The sequence below is a fragment of the Papaver somniferum genome, unplaced genomic scaffold, assembly GCF_003573695.1.
Source record: "Papaver somniferum cultivar HN1 unplaced genomic scaffold, ASM357369v1 unplaced-scaffold_99, whole genome shotgun sequence".
NCBI lineage: Eukaryota > Viridiplantae > Streptophyta > Magnoliopsida > Ranunculales > Papaveraceae > Papaver > Papaver somniferum.
The window spans coordinates 2,420,972-2,437,425 of record NW_020653081.1 but is presented as its reverse complement, the minus strand read 5'-3'; the positions used below and the strand labels follow the sequence as shown (position 1 = coordinate 2,437,425).

At 33.6% G+C, this 16,454-nt stretch overlaps 2 protein-coding genes across 2 annotated transcripts; one reads left to right on the top strand and one right to left on the bottom strand.

Moving 5' to 3' along the window:
• Positions 1-727: 727 nt before the first annotated feature.
• Positions 728-1,459, bottom strand: LOC113346225. The gene is made up of 2 exons (XM_026589790.1): positions 1,138-1,459; positions 728-981 (listed from the first exon to the last, which is right to left on the bottom strand). Exons 1-2 carry the CDS (start codon positions 1,457-1,459, stop codon positions 728-730), a joined length of 576 nt encoding a protein of 191 aa, XP_026445575.1.
• Positions 1,460-2,463: 1,004 nt separating this feature from the next.
• On the top strand, positions 2,464-5,289 carry LOC113346224 (protein trichome birefringence-like 42). Its single transcript, XM_026589789.1, has 4 exons — positions 2,464-2,702; positions 2,788-2,889; positions 4,664-4,822; positions 4,983-5,289. The coding sequence occupies exons 1-4, from the start codon at positions 2,464-2,466 to the stop codon at positions 5,287-5,289; spliced, it is 807 nt and encodes a 268-aa protein (XP_026445574.1).
• Positions 5,290-16,454: the final 11,165 nt, after the last annotated feature.

The following is a 16,454-nucleotide window of genomic DNA, read 5'->3' as shown; positions in this document are numbered from 1 at the left end:
TTCAATCATTGAAACTTTCTTAGAGGATGACAATAGCTATTTTCACACACTATTAGTATCAAAGCAATTTTCAAGTTATTGAAATAATCATAACGAAACATTCCAAGTATACACCAAATGATTGTATCACACAAACCATGTAAGATGTTACTCGCGATTTTCACATGATCATCCTTTGACTTTCTCAAGAATATAAGATGAAATTGGTTGAAGCGAAAGCTTACTAACACATATTTCGATAAATATGTAAGCAAGTTAAACTCAGCTCCAAATCTCAAATATGCATAATCGAATACTATATAGTGATACGAATTTTGTCTCATTATAGGAGATAGAGTAGAAATAGGCTTTCCAAGTGATAAATGATTTTTAGTCTCCACATACCTTTTGTTGATGAAGTTCCACAAGCTCTCCTTAGTAGTTCTTCGTCTTCAATTGATGAATGTCGTGAAGTCTAATGCTCAACTACACAATCTATCCTAGTCCCAGACATTACTATAAGTAGACTAGAAATCAAGACTGTTTTGATCACTAACATTGACAAACAAGCTTGAGATAACAACGCTTGTGAGTTCGACCGAGCAGTGCTCTAACACTCTTGACTGTGAACAATCCATCTCTTGTAGGCCTCCATCTGATATTGTCTTCTTCATGTAAGTTGATATGCATTCTTGAAATCTTATCCAACACATCAGTCGAAAAAAAGAGTATGAAGTAAACTGATGTTTCATTCAGAAGAATTAGGAGATATAAGTTCAGAGACGCACTCATAATTTAGGTATCTTGGACAAGAAGGAATTGGCTTACTGTCCAGATTAATAATCAAGTTATCAAGCCAAATACGTGTTTTTTCCCCATTATTAACCTCCATATAAACATTCTGTTGAAGAAACTTGAGACCAACTTCAACACCTCTCCATATCCAGTTCGAGTTATTCTTATCTTTTTGAATAGGAATTCTTCTTTCTTGAAATATTTTGCCTTTAAAAGTTTAACACACAACAGTTCAGGTTGCATACTAGTCCTCCAAGCAACTTTAGTGAGAAGCGCATGATTGAGTTTCTCTAGATCTCTAAAATCTAATCCCACTTATTTCTTTTGGAGTACATAAATTACCCTAGGAAATTGGATTATTACCTCTATTAGCTTTATACCCCCAAATAAATTTCCTTTGAAGAGTGTCTAACTTATTGATTAACTTCCTTGGTATTTTTAATGTGCTCATTTGATACATAAGCACTGCATTAAGAACAACTTTAACCATAGTACCTCTTCCAGCTTGACACATAGTTTCACCTTGCCAATTTGCAAGTCTTCTTTCAAAAGTTGTGTTAATATCTTCAAAGGACTTGACTTTAGATTTACCAATAAACAATGGAGAACCTAGATACTTCTCCTTACTGTCCATATTCTTTACTCCAAGTATATGACTAAGAGTGTCACACTTAAAAGGATCCATATTATTTCTAAATAAGATGGAAGATTTGTCAAAATTAATGACCTGACCAAATTGTAAACTGAAGTCTTCAATAACTTGTAGAAGATTAGTCACACTAGTTCAATTAGCATGAGTAAAGATTAGACAATCATTTGCAGAAAGAAGATGATTAATAGGAGGAGCACCTCTAGCTTCTTTGATACCTGTAATTTCTTTAGAGTAATGAGCTGTTGGACTCACACATCTTATGCATACAAAACTATTTTTTACGAGTATTGTTTTATTCCCCACATATGTTTCTCATTTCTTTATTGTACTCAGTATAATTTTTGTTAAGTGCATCCTTATTAATTGGATATAAATATACGCCTCGAAAATAATTCAAGAACAATAAGCGTTAACCTGAATGCTGGAAGATCGAGTGAAAAGAATAAATATTGGAGGCTTCAACTAGAGTGTGGATATATGAAGGAGTCTGAACTTGAGTCATCGAATTAACTAGTCTTTAGTAGTCATAACTCAGTCGAGCAGCTATTGCTTGATCGCGATTAAAAATAAATGCCTAAATTGGGACATTTTCCCGGCTGTTTTTCCATTTGGTCATCCCATAGTGGCACCAAAATTCTCAAATTTGCTCACTTGGGGTTGAAAAATTTGCACTAAATACGAGGATGAAAAACGTTATGATTTTGTTAGTGTATACTTTCCATTTCTCTATTCACCACTCTATCCGTTTATAACGTTGTGATTCTGTGAATGTATTATTTCCATTTAAATGCAATTTTTTCATTAATTAATAAGAAAAAACAGACAAAAATATCTTATTATTAATTAAAATATCACGCAATCACACTCATAATTAATTTTTCTTTTGGCATTGGAAAGAAATTATACAAATAAATAATAAAATACCAAAGCATGCATTTACATTCCGATTATAGGACAAACAACAGTACCAATACCTTGTTCACTATAAATTCCTAACTGGCTAGATAGAGGCTTCTCCGGAAGTTCTTGTTTTAAAGATGGAACTTCATATTAGAGGCTACCATAATGTATTTCTTCTTCTGGTTGTCAGTTATTATTTTCTAGTTCTTAATCACATATGCGCACAACAAATGAGCAGTGCAGGAAGATTATATCCTCTTTATGATTCCTCTAAATGTCCATGGGTCTCTGAAAGTTTCCTTTGTGTACCTAATGGTCGACCTGACAAAGATTATCTCAAGTACAGATGGAGCCCAAGCGGATGCGATGCACCTAGGTAATTAAACTTCCCTATTCTCTTATGTATGGATGAAATAGATTTCAATTTTAATAAGCAAGTTGTTTATTAACCAACCATACAGGTTCGATGCTGAAGACTTCTTGAGGAGATACACGGGTAAAAAGATCATGTTTGTTGGCGACTCGATCAGTAATAACCAGTGGCAGTCTTTGACTTACAGCATGTTTGTTTTTTCCTCTATCTAGAGGCTAACCTCTATTAGCCTCTATATAGTGGTGGGTCCCATTTATTTGGTGTTTGTTTTTTCCACTACCTCTACAAAGATAGAGGCAAATCTCTATCTATATAGAGGAAATCAAATAGCACCAATGAGGTGCTATCTTTGAGCCTCTACCTCTATTAAACCTTCAAATGACTAATATATCCTCGAACAAACTTATAATGTCCAAAAATAATTCCTTAATTTAAAATCTAAAATTTTACATGTTTCAAGAAAAGTGATACTTTCGCCCGTTTCAGAAAAAGGGATATTTTCGCGCTGTTTCAGAAAAAAGTGATATTTTGCTCCGTTGCAGAAAAAGTGACACTTTAGCCCCGTTTCAGAAAAAGTGATACTTCCCCCGTTTCAGAAAAAGTGATACTTTCACGCCGTTTCAGAAAAAGTGATATTTTCGCCCCGTTTCAGAAAAAGTGATACTTTCGCATGCTTCAGAAAAAGTGATATTTTTGCTCCGTTTCAGAAAAAGTGATATTTTTGCTCCGTTTCAGAAAAAGTGATTTTTTCCATGTTTCAGAAAAAGTGATATTTTTGCCCTGTTTCAGAAAAAGTGAAATTTTTGCCCCGTTTCAGAAAAAGTGATATTTTCGTTCTGTTTCAGAAAAAGTTATGTTTTTGCCCCGTTTCAGAAAAAGTGATTTTTGCCCTGTTTCAGAAAAGGTGATTTTTTTTTCCGTTTCAGAAAAAGTGATACTTTCGCCCGTTTCAGATAAAGTGATACTTTCGCCCGTTTCAGATAAAGTGATACTTTCGCCCGTTTCAGATAAAGTGATATTTTTGATCCGTTTCAGAAAAAGTGATATTTTTACCCCGTTTCAGAAAAAATTATACTTTCGCTCCGTTTCAGAAAAAGTGAACATCTTTGGTTGTATTTTCTAATACATTTTTTTCCTTTTGGAATTTTTGAACATCTTTAGTTGTAATGGATATTCATGGATTTTTTGAATATTATAAGAGTAAAATGAGAAATATATAAAATTGGCTACATAATATAGAGTTGTTAGATAGTGGTCAAACAAACATGATTTTAAGAGAGATTATATAGTGATATTTATATATATATAGAGGTAAACCTCTATATAGAACCCTCTACCTATATAAAGGAAAAAACAAACGTGGTGTTAGTATGATTTCAGCTATCGCGAATGCAAAATACTCTGGGCACTTGGAGCAAAAGACGGTCTCCATCAATTTTACGGTGAGATAAAAGCTTCTAGCTACTGATAGTATTTTATTTTATTTTGAACAAGGAAATGAAGAATGTTTTTTTAATTGTGCATGCTAGTACCCTGGGATTAAAATTCAGGTCGACAGTCTTAAAGCTCATTTATTATTTGAGGATTCCCCCAAGCTTGTAAATAGCTTGGTCTCTGCATAATGATTTTCTGGTGAATTTTTATAAATAATGATAAAAAAAATTAAGATAGCCTGATCGAATATTTGCGGACTACAACATTTCTCTACTTTATAATAGAAATGTGTACCTTGTTGATTTGGTTGCTGAAAACTCGGAACGGGTTTTAAAGATCCACACCATTAGCACTGGTGATATATGGAAACAAGTCGATGTTGTCATCTTCAATACATGGCATTGGTGGTGGCACACGGAAAGATTATAAGGGTAAGATTTGTAAAAAAAATTCATTACGGCTCAAGCTTATCTCTCTCATCATAATGAAATTGAAAATATTTAAAAAAAATTGTGCTTTTTTGTTTGAAGTTGGGATAAAATTCAGGAAGAAAACAAGTCATACAAAGATTTAGATCGATTGGTGGCCTTTACAAAAGGATTAACTACATGGTCAAAATGGGTTGACAACAACATTGACCCCAAGAAAACCCAAGTTTTCTATCAAGGAATTTCTCCTGCTCATCTCGAGTAAGTTTGCGACTTCGCTAGTATTCTCCAAAAGAATAATCTGTTGCAAAAAAGTTGAAGCTGAATTTCAATTACATTTGTCTTGTATTATATGTGCGTAGTAGCTAATCTATCGTAATATCCATGATCACGCTGAACTATAACTTTTCTTTTTTCGTAGTGGCAACGATTGGGGTTCTCCAGGAACGAATTGCGCGAATCATACAACACCAATTAACGGAACAGTTTATCCTGGAAGTCCAACACCTGTAGTGGCTGTAGTTAAGCAAGTTTTAAGCAGGATGTCAGTTCATGTTAATTTGTTGGACATCACTACTTCGTCACAATTAAGAATAGACGGGCATCCATCAATTTATGCCAATAGAGGTCAGACGGCTCACGATTGTGGCCATTGGTGCTTGGCTGGTGTACCAGATACCTGGAATAGTCTTTTTTATGCATCTGTTGTTTTGTCAGAAAATGTATAACTATAAGCATGTATTTTATGGTTCTTATGATCCATACTTCTCCTACGTCTTGATTTATTTATCTTATTTATATCTTAATCAAAACTCATCTAACATTTCTTATTTATATGTTCTAGCGAAAAATGTAAGTAGTTCTCTAAATTTACTTTTCTTTTTTTGTGATTTCATCTTGATGAGGATCTAAAACTCTGAAGTATAATATATAACAGGGCAAAAAATGTATGTAGTCCCAATCCCTAAGAGCATCAAATTTTCGAAATGTAACACTTCGAGTGTATGGGAACATTTAGTATCGCATAAAGCCGGCCGTCTTCACAGTAAAATAGCAACAAAATAGATAGTTCGTTTGATTTTTAGTGCAATAGCAATTAAAATAGCTATCAAGTTTAGATTTTTTTCTTTGATGCAAAAGAAAAGCCTCATTCATTAGTGGGAATTACATAACTTCTTGATATCAATCCAATCATCCTAACGATGGGTTTTTCATAGTCCTCTGGATTGTTACACCAAAAATCAAAAGAGGATTTATTAGTACTAGGTTTCTTATCTATGGCATATGCTACATTATTAATTGTTCTTTCAACATGATTTAACACCAAAATACGAAAGAGTAGCAACAAGATGCCTTATTTCCTCTATAATCCCTTGGTTCATCCAATATACAGAACGGCTGGCATTGTTGATAGAGTTAACCACATTCTGACAGTCTGCTTCGGAAACTAAGTTATCAATTTGCATTTCCTTGGCCCACGGTAAAGATTCTTTCATGGCCAAGCATTTTCTCTGCATCTTGTACTCCATAGAGGTGTCCGCTTTTGATGCCCCAGCCTGCACCTGTAGAATCTCGGATAATTAGACCAATACGAATATTTTTGGTAAAATGATCAAATGAAGCATCAATGTTGATTTGTAATTGACTATTTTCTGGAAAAGACCAAGTTTCAGTATTTTATTGTATTCTCAGTAATCTGATATTGAGAATCTGAGGAACATTGAATCACCAAGCTATGAACGCTTTTAATAGTATACCTTATTTTCAGACACTTTCATGCATATGTTTTTCTAGAGGTTCCATGTATACACATTAGAGTAAGAATCTAGACAATTCTAGTTTCTGTATATATGCTCTACATATTGGTAAACCATCTGATAATCCAAGAAACAACACATGTGTATTGAGAACGGATATTAGATACATTAACATTCATTGGTAACCAGATAGATCTAGAGTAGTCACATTAAATTAGGAGATGCTGTAAGGTTTCATCTTCTCTGTGACAGTGGGGCATTTTTTTATCTATGTCTATTTTATAACGTCTTAACTTTTCTCTAGAGGGAACAATCTTTTTTAAGCATTTGCATATGAAAAGTTTAAATTTATTGGGAGCTTTAATCTTCTAAAGTTACTTCCAAATAGATTTAGGAGTTTGTTGAGTTTGTCGATTTCGTGAATATGCATTGCAAGTCAAGGCCTTATAAGCCGACTTAACTGAAAACTCTCCAGTTCTATTTGGTTCCCATATCATTTTATCTTCACCGTACTAAACCACGTGCATCTTTAAAATTAAATCAGCTATGTGTTTTGGAAATATAACTTGAACTAGAGGAGCATTCCATCTTCTAGGATTTTGGAGCATAAGATCTGACACATAAACTATTCAAGCTGGTTCCATGAAGCTATCACTAAGAATAGGTGGTGTGTCAAGACCTTTTACCCATTTATCATACCAAACTAGGAGTTTAGTGCCACATCTGACATCCCATTTATGATATTTCTTAACATTTTCTAATCCTTGCTCTAGTTCATTCCAAATCCAAGAGGAATTATGTTGTTTATCCCGCATGTGAATAAATTCACAATATGGAGAGTATTTTTCTTTCATGATTTTTATCCAAGGTTTCTCTTATTTTGTACACAATCTAACGAGAACGTTATTATATTGCTCTAAATTCCTAAAAATAAGTCTCTCATCCTATTTAGAAAAGCAAAGAGAATCCCAAGCAGTTAGACTAATACCACCATTATTTTTATGTCCCCACCAGAATCTTCTTTGAATAGTGCCAAGTTGTTTCAGAGAATTCTTTGGCAATCTGAAGTTTCTCGAATAATGAGCAGGGATGTAATTCAAAACAGATTTAATCAAATTTGTTCTGGACGCTTGATTAAGTGTTTTAGAACTTCAACATTGAATCATGTTATCAAAAGAATCTTGAATGAAATTAAATGAAGTTGTCTTAGATTTTCCGAGAAGAATTGGTAAGCCTAAGTATTTATCAGATGAGCATAGTTGTTTCACACCCAATGTGTTGACTATGTTTATTTTCTCCTCATAAGACAAGTCTCCTGTGATGAAATATTTATTTTCTCCTCGTAAGACAAGTCTCATGTGATGAAAGTTATTGATTTAGAAAAATTAATCATTTATCCAGAGAGGTCCCCAAATTCTTTAAGAATTAAGAGAATATTATTAACATTATCTAGATCAGCTTGAAAGAAGAGTAAACAATCATATGCAAAAAACAGATGATTGATAGAGGGAGAGTTGTTAACCACTCGAATTCCTTTAATGTGTTTGTTTATTTTAGCATGTTTTAAAGATTTTGTGAGAAATTTCATTGCAGTTATGAAAAGGTAGGGAGACAACAGGTCTCCCTGGTGTAAACCTCTTGAAGGAGTATACGATTCACATATATTACCATTTAACCTGATTGATACTGAATAAGATTCCTCCAATTATCACAAAAAACCAAACATTGAAACATCTTATCGATAAAAGGACCATTCCAGACGATCAACAACTTTCGACAGGTCAAGCTTCAGAACAACTTGACCAACTTTCTTTTTAGATTTCTTCATAGAATGAATTAATTCATGTGTTATGACAATATTTTCATTTACGTATCTCTAGGGGAAATAGGTTGCTTGAGTTGGTGAAATAATTAATCTTTTCCATAAAGGGTTTCATTTCAAAGAACAAAAGCTTTGAAATGATTTTATAGGAACAGTTACATAGGCCAATTGGTATGTACTCATTTGAAGTGGCAGAGTGCTAAGCTTTAGGAATCAAACAGGTAATGGTTCGTTTAAGATGGGTTGGCACTGTCTTTGTAGTGAAAAAATTCTGCATCATAATTGTAATATCATCACCAACTATGTCCCACTAGAACTGAAAAAATCCTACAGGGAAACCATCTGGTCCCGGAGCATTACAACTAGATAGAATTTTAGCAATGCTATATATTTCATCCTTTGTAGGAGTTTTCATTAGAATATCATTATCTTTCTGAGTTATAATTGGATTAATGAGATTAAAAGAGGAATCCTTGATGATTGTTGAATTAGTAGTATCTATAGTTGAGAAATGAGCACTAAGAAAAGCATCCAGGTGCTTTCTATCATGATACCAATTCTCATTAGAATTTCTAAGAGTAGTAATGTTGTTCCTTGATCTCATTTTATGGGATAGATAATGAAAGTAAGCAGTGTTGTTATCTGCATCCCTAATCCAGTGATCACCTGACTTTTACTTCCAAAATTCCGCTTCTATTTCCCTCCAATGATTTAGCTTATCAACAATGAATTGAATTTGAGAGCAGCTTTCAGCACTATAGGGAAAATAATGAAGATGAGATAGTTGATTCTTGAAATGATCAATATGGTGGCTAATTTGTCCAAAGTGCATGTTCCATCTACACAAGTATCTTCTATTTATTGTGAGAATGTTGATAATATTTTAGTATTATCAGAAGAGTTTCATGATCTAGAAATAAGTCTAGAACAAGAAGGATCTCTCAGCCAACATCTATAAAATTTCCATAAGTTTCTAGGCGTATGGCAATCAGCTTCACTAACTAAGAGAAGAGGAAAATGATCTAAAAGCCTAAAAAGGAAAGATGATATACTTTTCAATTTGGATAATCCATTTTCCATTGAGCATTGTGGAGACCCATATCAATCCTAGCTCTTCTATACCGTTTTCCGTTAGTTCAATTAGACCAAGTATAATTGTTTCCTACATGACCCATATTCGTAAGATCATTTGTATCAATATTATTACAAATCCAATTATCTATTGAAGTTGTATATGAGGTTTGACCCTTATCCTTAAGATGAACATTAAGATCACCAATGATAATACAATATTGAAAAACATTATGTTATTTTTAAGAAGTCCCATTGATGTTATTTTCAATCAGTATGAGTTGAACCATAGAAACAAGATAAAAGTTATTCATGTTTACAAGAATTAGGAGTAACTAGAAGGTGTATCATATTATCTTTGAAGCAAACAACATCACAAGGAAAGCCATGTTTCCAAATAAGAATAAGACCACTAGATATACCACAGAACTAACATATAAATAGTTAGGGTATGAGTATATTTGAGTTAAAACCTTTGCTCTAGTATCACTAATTTTTGTTTCAGCCAAGAAGATTATATCAGAATTATGGTCTTTAATTATGTCACTTAAAAGATCTCTGGTATCTTTGGCTGCAAAACCTTGGACATTCCATGATAAAATTTTCATAATGAAAATTTGGTTTTTAATATGGGAGACTCTAAATCTATAATTGAGACCTAGATTATGAAAATTATAAGAAGTGAAATACTGGTATTTTTATGGAGACACACAAAATTTTAAAATTGAGATGTTAGGAAAAGAGAATTACCTGGTCACCAACACTTAGATTTTTGCCTTTGAAAGTCCTTGAGTGATTTTGCTATGAAACAGCCTCATGATAGGAAAACTAATAATTAGAGGTTTGAGTATTTCATCCAAAATAATATGAGTATTTTTAGTTGATTCATCATTGAAGCTAGTAGAGTTTTTACTTGATTGATTATCCTCAAAGTGACGGATAAGAGATTGAATGGGTTCTTTGAAAGCCCTAGCTGCATGAATGAAATCAGGATCTATACTCTAGACATTATAATCATCGAAGGTGATATCAAATTCTCTCATTGCTAGATATGTCTTAAGAAGTTTCGACCCATATCCGTCTTCATGCTCCATTAAATTAACAGTTGGAGGATTCCGCTGATCCATATTCTCACCCAAAATATTCTCTAAAATGCTATAAGGAGTAGTATTATTGTATAATGAGTTTGTAGATCCAAGTTACTAGTATTACTAGGCCCACTTGTTTTCATTTTAATTCTTTTACCCTGTCATTAAACAATGTTCTCCCTCTTTCTTCTTCTATTGACATTAACTTGTAACATACCTTGTTGGTTACATTCAATCGTTGTGAGGATTCATAACCCTAGTTGATTTCCTGGATCAACATTTTGGCTAAAAGTACAAGTCATCATTGGAACAGATATATGTGTAAATTCTCCATTTTTGTCTGTAGCCGCCATATGTTGAACTTCATTCAGGTGCGGGATCGTTAATAAAATATATTGCATGTTTATTTTCCGACACCGATTGTATTTGTATGATGTTATTTGGAGAAGCTTTAATTCCTCTAGTATTCAGATTATTCCAAGATGGTGGTTTAATGACTGAAGTTGAAGAGAGATATCTTTCTTGTTGTTGAAGGATAAAGTTTACCATTGTTACACACTCATGCTCTTTATTATCAATTGTATAACAATATCCACACAAAAGGGTTTCTTCTTATAGAATATCCTGATCCAAACTTCCTCGCCAACAACATTCTTCATCCAGAAACCTCTTCTAAATGGATCTCTTACATCGATTAGTACTAGCTAGGGATTTTTTAACTTTACCTTTTGGAACCACACAATCTGTTGGGTCTAACTCTTTCAAATTATAAATAAAAAGGTTTAGAAAATTGAAGATATATGTACTATCAAAATAAAAATTAAATGTTTTGTCGCAATTTTAGTATTCGAGAATCAGAAAGTGGTTGCTCATCCGAAGACTCGATGAGTGGTTAATGCATTTTGATTAGCATGTTAGCATAAACCTGTACTAATTTTATATGGGGGATTTTGATAAAATACACTATGTGGGATTATCAATTACAAAAAGACACCAGTTTTTTTCAAAATTGTTAAATAAACCCAGATTCACTTTTCCATTACGTTTTTTTCAATAAAACGCTTAACTATTGTTAAGCATACAATTTGGCATGAATTGACTGAGTTGATTAGGCTTTCAAATCAAAATAAAAATCGTGGCCGGAATTTGTAACTTCACTTAATCAAAACCCTATTAAACCCAAGTTTTGACAACAAAACAAATGGATCGATTACTCTTGCAAATTTCAACAACAAAATATTGATTAAATGAAAACCCCTAGAATCTAGCATGTGGAACCCTAGCTTTACAATACAAACCAGAATAAGTCAATTGCTTCATTCAAGTTTGAAAAGACGAGGGTACCCAAATATACCTCAATCTAAAACTTTTCTACCTATAAGTCCTCTCTTCGAAAGCGATTGTCTATGGACTGAGTTGAGACAATACTACTAATCGGTTCACACTTCGTGTGATTGTCTATGGATATGAGATCGAGACAATACGAAAACAAGATAATTTGCGTGATTGACTATGGATACAAGATCGAGACAATACAACAACGAAGTATGATTACTTGATAATAGGTTCGTACTTAACCAAACACTATAGGATTGCTATCAAGTAATTAGGAACTAACGTTTGTGTATTTTACTTCTAATTATAATAAAAACAATTACAATTACAGAAATAGAAAAGTAAAAGACACGACAAGATTTTGTTAACGAGGAAACCGCAAATGCAGAAAAACGCCGGAACCTTGTCCAGAATTGAATACTCTCAGAATTAAGCCGCGATACAAAATCTAAACTAAATTCGTATAGTTGATACCAAGCAACTAAACCTATATTTCACCTAGTTCCCTTAGTATCCATGTGCCTCCAACTTGCAATCAGTCACGCACTTGGAACAATTCCTTTGGTTCGTATTCCAAATAGTAAAGGAACAACAAATATGTTCGGTAACAACTCTTTTCAAACAACGTGATATGAGTTTGACAAAAGTTTGTTCCGTTTATTCCAATAAACTCCTTTGTCGGGTTCTTTGATCAATCTAATTAACAACTACCAAAGTAATTGTTTAGAATATGCAATCAATACTATTAATCACAAGGAAGTGTATTGATGCCGATCTACACAACTAATCAATCCAATCTATCAAAATATAAACCGATTATAGTTGGATCCCCATACGATCAAGTTTTGAGCACACAAAATATTATTAACTCAAATAAGAAATCTTATTTGTCTTCAAATCTTCTTAGATCTTCAATAAACACCTGCACACAAACAACTTGAATCTCTTGTGATCAATCACACACAGAACGTAGTTTGTTAACGATGGATTATCAAAAGACGTCTTTAGATTTACAAACATTCAAAAGATCCCCGTCGACACTTCGATCTAGTTTGATTGAATCTTATATCAGAAGGTAAGATTCTCAAGCATAAACAAATTAGGTGCAATCAAATTTCAACAACCGTTAGTCAATCAAATCAATCAAAAACTAATAATAAACTGCAATTATCTAGTTTACCACCAATGGTACTCGTAGAGCTTCTCAATCCCAAAGAAGTCTTTAAAACGAGTGGTCGTAAGAGATTTCGCCTAATTAGGTTACGTTCCTCTCCGAATAGACGGCTCCACCAGTAACATCACAACTAGGTAGTTTTGCTGGCTCTGAGGATTAGTTTGGACACCAAGGAATTTTCAAAACTGAATATTCTCAAAGATATGCAATAAAGCCAAAATCGATTTTCATCATTCCTGAAAATGCTCTGTCCAAATATTGACCGAAATCTCAGTAGAAAATCTCCTAGTAAATGCACATTACCAATTTTTATTTTCTAAACATATGCATTTAGTTGCTGGAAATTAAAAGCATATAAAACTAAAACCCTTAAGTAAAAGATTCTCAATTTATTTCGATCCGGGATTCTCCTTTAGTTATTAAGGAATATCTTTGAACAACAATAGATAAGAATTACTGCACATGTTCAAAGTATGTCGACATCATTACTTTGTAAATCCCTTTTCATATTTACAAACTTGGAACCGATTTGCCACACTTCCAAACGAGTTTAGAATTGGTTCATCTGATTTCCAAGAACTATGTGATTGATCAAAAACATTCAATCACCATTAATGGGTTTAACGATTCTACCAAACACAAGTTCGGTTCTACTTCCAAGTGTCTACTAGGATCGGTTACAATAGTTTCCAAAACCTTGTTAACTAAGTACCAGGATCGGTTACCACTATTTATGGTACATACTTTTGATCGGTTGCACAAGTTATAGGATCGGTTACACCAATTACTAAAACTTGTTAACCTACTACAAAGATCGACTACACATCTTATGATTAGTCTCACCAAGTTCTAGGATCGATTACCCAATGACTAGGATTTTCACACCAATTATAATTATCGATCATACCGTCTCAGGTGATTACTTAAGATTGGTTTCACTAATAAAAGTCATACTGATACATAAGTCAGGTATTGTGAATAGTTTTACCAAGATATATAACACAAGTTATGAGCGGTTATACTAAACACACATATTGGTAATCCAAAGATTTGGAATGAATAACAATACCAATAAGCCTAGCGATTTCCCTTTCGATTCACAAAACAAGTTTATGAATGTACTTCCTTTAGACGAATGTAAAAACATTGTTTCCTAGGACGAAATCTTCACCCAAACCCATACACATAATCACAATAGTATTCATACGATTATGTCGATGTCTTATATACGAAGTTCAAAAGATAGGCGTTATACTTCGTATTATAATTCCTTAATACTACGTCTAACTAGAGTATAATCATTCACAGCTTCGCAGTTATGTTTTCAATATAGCACGACTTGAAAGATGCGTTAGAAATGAAACAGTTCAAGTCAAAATATTACTAACCTCAAGAGGAAGGATGATGTCGTCGTTGTAGTTCTTTACTTCTTCACATTCTTCAAGTCTTCGAGTAATACTTGTATGTCTCATATCTTAATAACTTTCTTGCTAACCTATACGAAGTTGACTATAATAAATAATCAAGCGACTCTTTAAATGAGTTTTGATTCACCAAAATATGACAACCAAACTTGACATACCAATGCTTGGTGGGTTCAACCGAGTTATGCTCTAACAAAGCTGATAATCCCAAATTGACTTCAATTACAGCAAACTCATGCTCTAATATCACATGAGTTGAAATCTACATATCCAAATACAGAAAAAATCTAAATTGGTATAAAAACAACCAATTTTTTCCAAACACAACCAAAAACATTCTTGATATAAAAGGTTTTTCATCCAATACTATGTTTTCTAAAAGCAAAGGAAAACAAATACTTTGTGTGGAAGCAAAAGAGTTTTGTCCTTTATGCTCCATGGATGACCCTAGTATGATGCAATGTCCTTGGATGTATTCTAAGTGTCCACAAGTTGGTTTTTCAACTAACAGAATGGTCGTTGAATCACAACCAAAAAATCTCAGGTATTTGTAATGTCAAGATCTTAATTGTCGTGAAGAACCATGAATGTTAGCTGATGATATCAAAGAGAAAGAAGATGAAAATGTAGCAACATATTGGAGAAACATTAAGCTTAAAGTTCGGTTGAACAAGCCACAAGCCGGCCATTATGGAGAAGCAACATCATGGAAAAACATGAAGCTTAAAGTCTGGTTGAAGAAGCCACAACCCAACCACTGATGTTACGGAAAACACTTCTGGGAATGTCCTTCGTGTTTTAAGTTGGAATGGATTGATTAAGTGTATGAACTGATTCCACCACCGTTATATTGTCATTAGCTTAATTAATGGAAATGTCTTTGTATTTGCACCACAATTATGTTTATATCAAACAACATTAGATTTCATTATACGTTACTTGGTATCACATTAGCTTTCATTAAACTTTACATTAGATTTACAGTAAAACTTTCTTAAAATAATACTCGTTAAAATAATAATCTCTCTAAAATAATAAAATTCTTTAGTCCCAATTAGGCTTGCACAGGTTAAATTTCTTCTCGCTAAAATAATAATCTCTGTAAAATAATAATTTTTTTCGGTCCCAAAGCTATTATTTTAAAGAAGTTTTACTGTAATTATTAAATCATAAAAACGAGGTAATTGAGCATCCTCCTTCATAGAGTATCCGGTGGAGTGACTTGCGGAGAAGCTGGTGGAGCATCAAGAAAGCAGAAGAGGTCGAACCTGTGAAGACCTTTAAGGATATTGAAACAACCTACAAGCTGAAAAGGTCTCCAGTTAATTTTCTGCCACATTGTTTCAACTCTTTGGATCAATTCATCTTCAAATTTACCGTTAATCCTATTTCGGTTAACTTGCATTACCATGCCAAAAAGTTGACTAATCCATTGAAAACGAGCAGATAATCCAGTAGCATCACGGTTACTCATGTTCCCCGTCTTTGCAGCGAACATAGTAAAAACTTGTTGCCAGAAAATCGTTGGCGTAAAATTCGTTACACCATGGATATTATTTCGTTTTTGAAAAACATAAGATGTGCATATTACTGAATCTAATTCCAAAAAAAAACTTAGGACCACGAACTCTGATAGCCATTTTTCGAGATGATTTTCAATGATGGAGATTGAAGTGAAATTATGAATAATTTGTAGGTGGAGAAGGTGTGATTTTGGTGTTGAAATCGATTCAATTTATAGGAAGTGAATTCATAACCGTTGAATGGACTAGTTATTACCGGCTCAGTCTGAGCCGATCGTTTCTGTGTAAGACGATGGTCGTCTCGGCTCAGTGTGAGCCCGTCGGTGCTGTTTGAACCAACCGTCTCAGAGATCGACTCTGTCTGAGACGCCGTGAACAAACCCTTTAATTTACAAGTTTGCCCATTCATTTTACTGGGTTGCCAGTCTCACCGTAGATATATAATGGACATATCTATTGATTTGTTGGTTCCACTGGAGTTGCTTTCGCCAGGATCTGAGTGGATTAAGATAACTGTTTGAACCGGCCCATGAATATAGTAACAGCATAGCCAGTTGCCTCTCCGGCTCGATCTATGCCGTTTTCGCATCACATTAACCCATTTTACTGTTGTAGTTTGTGGTAGGTACCTACCAAGTCCAAGAGTCAAATGCCTTTCCTTCTTTTTCTATCTAGAGAGAGACAGAGAAATGAGAAAAG

Bases quoted from the DNA above. Each gene is read 5' to 3' on its own strand.
- LOC113346224 (XM_026589789.1), top strand. From the start codon at position 2,464: ATGGAACTTCATATTAGAGGCTACCATAATGTATTTCTTCTTCTGGTT. The intron at 2,703-2,787 runs GTAATTAAACTT...CCAACCATACAG, and splicing joins AGCGGATGCGATGCACCTAG to GTTCGATGCTGAAGACTTCT. The intron at 2,890-4,663 runs GTTTGTTTTTTC...TTTTGTTTGAAG, and splicing joins CAGTCTTTGACTTACAGCAT to TTGGGATAAAATTCAGGAAG.
- LOC113346225 (XM_026589790.1), bottom strand. From the start codon at position 1,459: ATGGATCCTTTTAAGTGTGACACTCTTAGTCATATACTTGGAGTAAAG. The intron at 982-1,137 runs GTAATAATCCAA...AAACTTTTAAAG, and splicing joins GGGGTATAAAGCTAATAGAG to GCAAAATATTTCAAGAAAGA.